The following is a 10,155-nucleotide window of genomic DNA, read 5'->3' as shown; positions in this document are numbered from 1 at the left end:
AGCCATATCAGGCCCTCTGACACATGATTGTACCAATATTCCACATACACAACACTGTTGGGGCCCTTGTTGTGTGTGCTCTTAAGAGCTCTCTGGCATATTAGAGAGGGAGGTTTGGAAGAGAAATTCTTACTCTCTCTTTGCATAGTTGACACAATGGGGATTGCTCCAAGCACATTAACATTTGTTTTGATTTGCATCTGCCCTCATCCATCTTCAAACAGATATTCCCCATAAAAATACTGCCTGTCCACGCAATATACTGGTGAAACACAACTCTACTTTCCCTTTACATCTGCAGGTGTGGCTGTGGATGTCTTGCCTCACTAGTGGACTAGTTTAGCACCAATAAACATAAGTTCAATCAAAATATGACTGGTAACTGTTAGTGCACATTTCCCCAAACTGCATGGATGAGAGGAGGCCTGCTCTTGATTGGGTCCCACTCCCTCTGAAGGAGCAGGTATGCAACTTGGGGGTATTCTTGATCCGTTGCTGTCACTTGAGGCTCAGGTGGCCTTGGTGACATGGAGTGCTTTCCATCACCTTTTGCTGGGGGCCCAGCTGCAGCCTTATCTGGACAAGGATAGCCTAACTTTATCAGCCTGGATAAGTCAGTTGCTTAGAGTGTGGTGCTGATAGCACCAAGGCTGCAGGTTTGATCCCCATGTAGGAGGCAGGTGGTTGGACTAGATGATCCTCAGGGTCCCTTCCAACTCCACAGTTCTATGATTATATTAAACTTCTTTTTCCTGTGCTGCTGGAACCTCTAGGTTAGATTATTGCAATGTGTTATACCTAGGGCTTCCTCGAAAGACATTCAGAATCTTCAGCTAGTGCAGAATTTCATGACTAGGTTGCTTACCGTGGCAATACATTTTAAGAATATAACACCAATCCTGGCCCAACTGCACTGGCTGCTGATTACTTTCCAGGTGCAATTCAAAGTGCTGGTTTTGACCTGTAAAGCCTTAAAGCGCTCAGGACTGCAGAACCTGAAGGACCTCTAAAAACCAATTCAGACGCTGTGATCATCATCGGAGGCCCCTTTTTTGTGCCTCAGAGAGTGGCAACACAATAGTGGGCCTTTTCTGTGGTGGCTCCCCACTTGTGGAATGCTCTATCCAGGGAAGCTCACCTGGGAACTTCACTACATATTGCTGTACACCGTCCCTATCTCCTAGCATTGTGAGATTCCAGGGATTCCAGATGTGTTTCCTTTGGAATGAGCTACCACAGAGACTGTGGTGTCCTTATGATATATGGTTTATTTACACATATATACAACCTGGAGGGGTTCAGAGCATTAACACCCCAAGAAGGCCTTGTTTCTCTCATAGTCACACCCATGGATTCAAACAGAAATCAACCACCGCCCTGCCTCTCTGACTTCCCGGCATGAGAGAGGGAGGCCCACACCTTTGCTGTCCCACACAAAACCACTCCCGCTTTGGGGGGGGGGGACGAGAATCTCATGTGGGATGGCATCTGATGGAGGTAGAAGAAGGGAAGAGTTACCTGGGATGCTGTTATGAGGGAGAGCTTAACCAAATGGCTTAGAGTAAGGGGCTATTGCTCAGTAGCAGAGTTCAGATTGGATACATAAGGGCCAAAGTTTTAAAAAGCCCAAGTTGCATGACAGAAACATCTCCTTGATACACCATGGATCATAATTGGCAGTACATGGGGGGAAGGGCTGGTTGTCTCGACCAGAAGAGTTTCACGTTGTATCCATTCAGAAAGTTAGACCAACTGTCCTAGGCACTGCTTCACTAGGGAGCAAGTCTTGGGCTATAGTGGGATGGCCTTGAAAAGACCACGTGTATGAGGATATCTGATGGAGGCAGAAGGAGAGAAGGATTGCCTGGCATGCTATTCCTATTATTATTATTATTATTATTATTATTATTATTATTATTCTAATTCTTATTCTTATTCTTATGAAGGAGTAATGAAGGAGTGCTTAACCATCAAGCTTAGAATGAGGAGATATAGCTCAGTAACATAACTCAGCTTTGGTTGCATTAGGACAGGGTTTCCCAAACTAAGGCCCAGGGGCTGGATGCGGCCCAATCGCCTTCTAAATCCGGCCCAGGGACAGTCCGGGAATCAGCATGTTTTTTACATGAATAAAATGTGTCCTTTTATTTAAAATGCATCTCTGGGTTATTTGTGGGGCATAGGAATTCGTTCATTTTTTTCTTCAAAATATAGTCCGGCCCCCCACAAGGTGTGAGGGACCGGCCCCCTGCTGAAAAAGTTTGCTGACCCCTGCATTAGGACAAAGTTTAATTGCTAACATCTCCAGTTAAAAGAGTTCCAATTGAATGAAAGAAAAATGCTTGATTGCTCCTCAGGGTAGACTGTAGTTAGATAGAAGGGTTAATGGTTTGACTCAAAATAAGGGATATGCACATCCACAATCCTCTTTCTATGGGTTGGCCATGTGTAAAATTGTATCAATTCAGAAAGCAATACTCAAGGTGAGAGGCACTGCTTCAGAAGTGAGCAGATCTTGGGCTACAGCTGGATGGCACCGACATAGCACTTTGCGTGTACTGAGAATTGAGAACTTGAGCAAAACAGATCCTCCACCCTGTAATTTTTTATAATTATTGATCAGCACCACTACTTCTAAATATCCCCTGGGAAATCAGAGGCCCGGCACAATAACAGCCACAGAAACAGCCCTTTCCAAATATGATGATCCTGTGTTCTAGTCTATATAGGCGCCTGTCCTATCAACTTACATGAACCCAGTTAGGAAGGTGGATATGATGCAGGCACATAGCTCCATGCAGCCAAGTTTCCCTGTAACTGCAGCCAAGACTGAAATTGTGACTACAGGCAAACATGATGGCTTCCAGATGCAGTTCAGCACAAGAATGGTTAGCGCTCCACCTGCTTTTCCTGCTGCTGTTGCTGCTGCATTGTTCTTCTAGCAAGAGTTTGAACTCCTCCTCATGCACATTGAGACAAAAAATTCAAATCAATTCATATGGTCCTCTGGCAGACATGATCATTGGTGTATTTGTATCCGTTACACAATCAGACTTCAGAATAAAGAAATTAACAGAGGACCCCCAATTCTCTGCATTATATGCTCGGTAAGTAGTTACTTATTTATCAGAAACAATTCCACTGGGCCCACTGATCATTCTTGAGTTTATTAAATGAACCACTGCATCAGTTTCTGTCTTTGCTTCTCCTGGAAGCCTTCTAGGATACATTCAGACCTATTTCCCACCCCTCGAGTTAGCAGAAATAAAGCCATTAGCAGGCTAAGGCGCCAGATGTGGCTGATCAAATCCCTCTCTAATACTTGGGATCAAGAACAGCTTTCATTACCACACGTTTACATGGAAGGAAAAAAATTCTAGTGGAAGCTTGAGTGATCACAACCTTTAAGCTGTGCATGATTATTGGGGAAGCAAATCTCGCTGAATAAAAGAAGAAGAGGAAGGTTTCACTTCCAAAGTTTTTTTTTTTAAAAAAAAGGCATGCAGCAGCATCAGGGCTACAAGCTGCACTTTTCATCTGGCAGGAGGACAGAGCTTAGCTGGTTTCCACAAATATATCATCATCTTCCAATAGGACAACTCTGAACCTGGGGGACACAGGCATTGCATTTCCCATAAAATAATCACTCTTGTCAGTTGCTATTGGCTTGGGATTGCATTAAAGGAACCATTGAAAATACCAATCATGCAGAAAGCAATGAGGGAGAAAGGCAGTAAAGAAAGAAAGGGAGAGAATGTGAAGGAACATCCCACTCCTACTACCCTCCCTCTTTCTCCCTCTCTTAGGCTCAGATTCCAGGGACACTAAAAAAGGCCTTGTGTCCCGCAGGTAAGACCACCCTTGTCTAATGTTTAGTTCTTCTCCAGGTTCAATTGGGAATACATTCCCATGAAAATTTCATGTTTCAGAAATGGAAGACAAAGAAACTAAACAAAAAGTAGGCGTGGACTCTGTATATAAGAAGTTGGGAACATACAATCAGCTTCACTCGATTTTATATTCCATTGCATTTGTGGTTTTGAACCTAGTTAAATAGGAACAGAATTAGAGCTTGACTGAACTTGGCACATTAAGAAATTTTGGTTCGAAGGTTCCCATATCCAAACCCACCAATTCATCCATAGCACAACATGGGATTTCTTGGACTCCACCATTCACATACATCTAATCAAATTCTATTAGGAGACTGCTGTAGTTTCATTAGTTGGAATAAAATGTTCCTTTCCTATGGGTTGCAAAATTCAAGGTACATAGATTTACAAATCAAAACTGAAACACAGTTGTTTCTCTTCCACCAGTGTTGCAATCATTCTTTGTCTCATTGCAGTCTGATCCCGAAAAACTACCAACATGTTCTTGCCTTCATCTTTGCCATGCAAGAGGTCAACAAGAATGCCAAATTCTTATCCAACATCACACTGGGATCAACATTTTATGAGAATGCTTTTAATCCTTTGCAATCTTGTTGGAACACTCTTGCTCTTCTTTTTGTGGGACAACAAAATCCCCCCAATTACCACTGTAATGGGGAAGATAAATTAATTGCCGTCGTTGGAGGGCTCACCTCCCAAAACTCCCTTCAGATGGCCAATATATTAAACACCTACAAGATTCCACAGGTATGTTTGTAGATACATAGATACAACCACAAGGGCAGACATACACAGGGAAACCCCAAAAAGCATCCAGGTTTGCTTTCAATCCCATTATATTATGTTTTCTACACCTATGTCCTACATTAGACTTGGTATGGGTACATGATTATGTTAAAGCTTCATAGCTATGTGTAGTCTACACTGCCATCTGAATTAGCATTGGGATTTCGGGGGGGGGGGCAAAGGTAGCAATAATACTAATAACCAAAGTTCTGATTCTTCCAAACCTGACAATGCCACAAAGCATGTAATCATGGGAGCATCCAGCCTCCTATTTAGAAACTTCTCTTACCCTGAGACTTAATAATGCCAGGGGTGTAGACTTTGAAAAGTAAGACCAGGTGGTTAACCACCACAACACAGACGTATTCTTTCTTTGAAGAAATAGATGGTCTTCGGATTCTAAAAAATATGATGCCTTTCACTTTAGCTCAGCTATGGCTCCTTGGATCCAGTGCTGAGTGACAAAAGGCTCTTCCCTTCCTTCTTCCAAATGGCCCCCAATGAAGAAGCTCAGTATGATGGCATTGTGTGGCTCCTCCGGAAGTTTGGGTGGAACTGGATTGGCCTCCTTGTTTCAGATGATGACAGTGGAGAAACCTTCCTTCGTACTCTTAGACCAAGGCTTTTCCAAAATAATCTTTGCATTTCTTGGACACTGGTGATCCCACTAGTGACAAAATGGTTACCTAATGAGCTACTTCAACAAAAACTGAGACCAATCATGTTTGCTCTCACACAGAGGCAGATGAATGTGATTCTCGTCTATGGAGACAGTCAGTCTCTAGAGGGTTTGAGACTGGTTTTAGTCTCCTGTGAGGTTTTATCTATGTACCCTGTACAGAGGGTGTGGATTACAACAGCTCAATGGGATTTCACTGCAGTGCTGGCTGGAGACAAATTCCCTTCCATATCCTTCAATGGCACCTTGACATTTACACTCCACTCAAATCCAGTTCCAGGGTTTCACGACTTTCTACAGACCATAAATCCATGGCAGTCAAATCTTAATTTCATCCAGGAGTTCTGGGCCAGTGCATTCCTCTGTTCATTCTCAGATAACAATCTAATTGAGACACTGCGGGAACACTGCACTGGGGAGGAGAAGCTGGAGAAACTCACTGGACCTGTGTTTGAAATGGAAATGTCCAGCCAGAGCTACACCATCTACAATGCCGTCCATGCAGTAGCGCATGCTCTCCATAGCATGTATTCATCAAGAGCCAAACAGAAAGTACTGGTTGAGAGACGGATGCCGCCCTGGCAGGTACTGCCAATTACTCTCCTCAATGTTAGAAGCAAATGTTATTATTACTGATTTGTATGTTGCACAGCTGAGACCTGGCATGGAGGAGAGGCCTTGGGGATTTCCCCTGGTGAATTCTATCATTGGGAGGGACATTATCTCAGTTAAAGGCCACATGCTTTGCAAGCTGCACATTCAAACTCTTGAAATTAATCCATCCCAGGATTCTCCTACTTGGGCTGCACAAGAGGCAGGGGTGTCCTCTGGTGTCAAAATTGGGTTGAAACCTCGGATGTATGCCCTGTAGCACTGTGGCAATTCAAAGTCGACAGTTCTGGGCTACAGAGACCAGTTGTTTGACTCAGCACATGGCAGTTTCACATATTAATTGGGGAATTTTTTTGAAGTACCCAATATATATGATAAATTGTAGTAAGAATACAAAGGTCCACTTTGCAAATGAGAGAGAGAGAGCGTATTAGCCTCCAAGGATTGTGTTGTTGTTTTTCCCTGCAATCTAGCTTCACTCCTTCCTGAAGAACATCCACTTCAACAACAGTGCTGGGGAAGAAATCTCTTTTGATGAGAAGGGGCAGCAGGCAGGTGGCTATGATCTCCTCAACTTGGTCACATTTCCCAATGAGTCTTTCCAGAGAGTCCGAGTGGGGAGGGTGGACCCTCAGGCACCCCCAGGAAAAGAGTTCACAGTGGATGGAAGTGCCGTTGCATGGAATCCCAAGTTCAAGCAGGTGGGTGGGACTATTTCTTATTTTAATCATCATCTTTTATTAGAAGATCAGGAGATCCAGGAAAACAGAGATGGCTACAAAGGAGAGGTGTGAGGAGACAAGCTCTGGTACTTACTGATGAAATACTATCTTTGTTACTTTGTTCAAATTTGTTGATGCAGAGCTAGTTTGAAGCTAATTTGGAGTTCAGGGATAAGAACAAAGTATTTATGAGTAAGGAATCTGCAAGTGTTTAAAGCTCTTGAAAAGGGCCTGTTGTGCTCCAAAATGTGTTGTTGGGAACAATGCGGAGCCTAGGTAGAAAGAAAATCACCTACCACCTGAAGTGTGTGGTCACTAATGTTGAAGGACGGAGTGGCTGGCGATATCCTGTGCCAGGATGTTGGTCTCCATCAGGCTGATTGTGAGGCCAAACTCCATGCAGGCTTGGCCATAATGTGTGGGATGAAAGCATCCCAAAGGCTAAGGAAAGAGCTGCTGCTCAGAAGGCTATGGAAGGCTATATGTGTTGTCATATGCCTGAGGCGATTGATTGGTTGATTGATTGATTGATTGATTGATTGAATTTATATATAACCCTATACCCAGAGATCTTTTTTTTAATCATTATCCATCATCATCATCTTTTATGGATGGATGGATGGATGGATGGATGGATTGAATGAGTTTATATACTGCCATATAACTGGAGGTCTAATACAAAGATGTATTAGCAATGTGAACGAAGCCTACGTGCATTGTAGATTTTATATTTATTAATTCTTATTTGAACTTTTAAAGAGAGTGTCTTGCATAGTTTTATAGGAGGAAAAGGGGAACTTCTTAACGGGTCAAATGACCAGGGCTATCTTCCGCATAACTTTAAAAATGGGAACGAGAGTTTAATTCCCACAAAATGGTTGGTGAAAACTTCCTTGGAGAGGACTGTCAAGGTTGTGTGATCTGCAGAGAAAATATGTATAGCAACCATATTAAATATCTTTCATCACCAACAACCAGAACTAACTCATGATGGTCCTTCATTCCCTACTCCTGCACACCTAAGAAGGAGAAGAAGCATTTGCTGCTGGGTCCTTATCTCAGCTCTCCTCTCCCTCCAGAAGGGAATCAGGCTTGGGTTATGAGGAATCAATCTATCAGGAAGGAGAATGTTGGCACTAGCTTCTCTTTGCTATTCATGCATCTGCTGGGCTGGCCAAATAGTCTGGGGACAGCAGAAAGAATCTTTATCAGGGGGCCTGATATTTTCAGTCCTGTGACCTTTCTGCTGCATATAGATGACAATAAGATTTATTCCACTCAAAATCTCTTGCTTGTCATTACCATTAGATGCTGCCCATTTCCACCTGTGTTGAGAGCTGCCACCCTGGACAGAGTATGTTTGCTCAGCAGGGAAAGCAAATGTGTTGCTATGACTGTGTTCAGTGCCCTAAAGGGAGGATTTCAGTCCAGAAGGGTAAGTGAAGGAACCCAAGTCAACTGGAATTCCCATCTTCCTCTCCAACACAGACATTCATGTCTTAGTCTTATTATGTCTGCTTATCTACTGTCATGGATCCCAAGCACATGTGTTTATATTTTACTGATACATATTGTCCTTTCCTCTCGCCTCCTCTTTCAAGAGTATATTGTGTGAAAGTACATCCACATGGGAGTAACCACCATTGAAATCAGGATGACATACATCTGGGAAGAAATAATTAGGATTGCACTCCATAGATTCCCTTTTGTCAGCATTCAACCTGCAGCCAACAGATTTTCATCTTCACTTACTTACTAGTAGAGCTAGACATGTTTAATGGGAAAAGACTGAAATCAATCAGTATACCGCAACCATGACAAATAAATATGAATGGATTAATTAGTACAGCGGAGATGCTCATGGAGGAACCATCACTTAGTTGAAAAAATAGGCTATGGTTCAACAGCTCAGTAATATTTTTTGTGCACAGCATAATAGACAGTATCAATAAAATTAATTTTTATCACTTCCAGAAATGCTAAAAGCATGCTTCTCACTTTCAGATGCAGATCAGTGTGAGAAATGCCCAGACGATCGCTACCCAAATGCCTTTCAGGACCAATGTGTTCCAAAAAAAATAAGCTACCTATCCTATGAGGAGCCCTTGGGGGTGATTCTGGCTTCCTTGGCTCTCCTGCTTTCTCTGGTCACGCTTGTTGTGATGGGGACCTTCGCTCTGCACTGGAACACTCCCATTGTCAAAGCCAACAACTGGGGAATCACCTGCACCTTGCTCTCTTCTCTGCTTCTCTGCTTTCTCTGCTCCTTCTTATTCATTGGCAGGCCTACAAAGGTGACCTGTGTCTTGAGGCAAACCGTCTTTGGCCTCGTCTTCTCCATTGCTGTTGCTTGTGTGTTAGCCAAAACCCTCACTGTGGTTTTGGCATTCATGGTCACCAAGCCTGGAAACAGCATGAGGAAATGGCTTGGGAAGAGGCTGGCAGGATCCCTTATCACCTTCTGCTCTCTCATTCAAGCTGGCATCTGTGTTGGGTGGCTGGCATCCTCTCCCCCATTCCCAGAGTTTGACCTGCACTCCCAGGATGGGAAAATCACAGTGCAGTGCAATGAAGGCTCCGACATCATGTTCCACCTTATTCTTGGCTACATGGGTCTTTTGGCCATTGTGAGCTTCTCTGTGGCTTTCTTTGCCAGGAAGTTGCCTGATACTTTCAATGAAGCCAAGTTGATTACCTTCAGCATGCTGGTCTTCTGCAGTGTTTGGCTGTCCTTTGTCCCCACTTATCTGAGCACCAAAGGGAAATACATGGTGGCTGTGGAGATCTTCTCCATCTTGGCCTCTACTGCTGGCTTACTGGGTTGCATCTTCCTCCCCAAAATCCACATCATTATATTTAGGCCAGATATGAACAGTAAAGAGAGGTTAGTAAGGAAGAAGGATGACCATAATTGAGAAGGTGAAAGAGATGCCATTAGCCAGGGACCTTAAATTTGTTTTTATTTCCCTTCTTGCATCCCATCCAATGAGTTCATGGTGGGATAGACTGAGAGATGGTATCTGACCCATAGTTGAATGGGGATTTGAACCCAGTTTTCCTAGCTCATAGTACAACACAGTAATCACCACATTTATGTTGAGACCATTTTATTAATAATAATCTCTGGAAACAATAACATCAGCTAGAAAGATATAGAATGCAATGCCTAATAAAAAATAGATTCGACCCCTTTTCCTATTAGAAACCCAACTTTAAAAAATCAGGAAAAGATGGTGATATGCAAAAATTGGATGGAAGCGGGTATATTGACTTTGGATCAATTGATAGATGATGAAGGTGAATTTTTAGCATGCTGTGTTTTATGAGATAAATATCAGCTAATGGATGTAACCAAATAGTAACACCTACAGCTTCAACATTTGTTAGCAGCTTTGTTTTGGCCAGCAGCATTTTCAGCTTCTGAGACACTTTTTTTAGAAACCCTCTCTCTCTCTCTCTCTCT

General features: G+C 43.0%; 1 protein-coding gene across 1 annotated transcript; it reads left to right on the top strand.

Moving 5' to 3' along the window:
- The first annotated feature begins 3,100 nt into the window (after nt 1-3,100).
- LOC148684012 (vomeronasal type-2 receptor 26-like) lies at nt 3,101-9,607 on the top strand. Its single transcript, XM_088654741.1, has 7 exons — nt 3,101-3,107; nt 3,807-3,849; nt 4,349-4,640; nt 5,107-5,943; nt 6,444-6,671; nt 8,001-8,127; nt 8,697-9,607. The coding sequence occupies exons 1-7, from the start codon at nt 3,101-3,103 to the stop codon at nt 9,605-9,607; spliced, it is 2,445 nt and encodes an 814-aa protein (XP_088510867.1).
- The last annotated feature ends 548 nt before the right edge of the window (nt 9,608-10,155 follow it).

Source organism: Zootoca vivipara, chromosome 12 (assembly GCF_965207765.1).
Source record: "Zootoca vivipara chromosome 12, rZooViv2.hap1.1, whole genome shotgun sequence".
Taxonomy (NCBI): domain Eukaryota; kingdom Metazoa; phylum Chordata; class Lepidosauria; order Squamata; family Lacertidae; genus Zootoca; species Zootoca vivipara.
This window is presented reverse-complemented; position numbering and strand designations above follow the sequence as displayed.

Coding starts and splice junctions, on each gene's coding strand:
- LOC148684012 (XM_088654741.1), top strand. Junction 5,944..6,443: donor GACGGATGCCGCCCTGGCAG/GTACTGCCAATT, acceptor CCTGCAATCTAG/CTTCACTCCTTCCTGAAGAA. Junction 8,128..8,696: donor GAGGATTTCAGTCCAGAAGG/GTAAGTGAAGGA, acceptor TCTCACTTTCAG/ATGCAGATCAGTGTGAGAAA.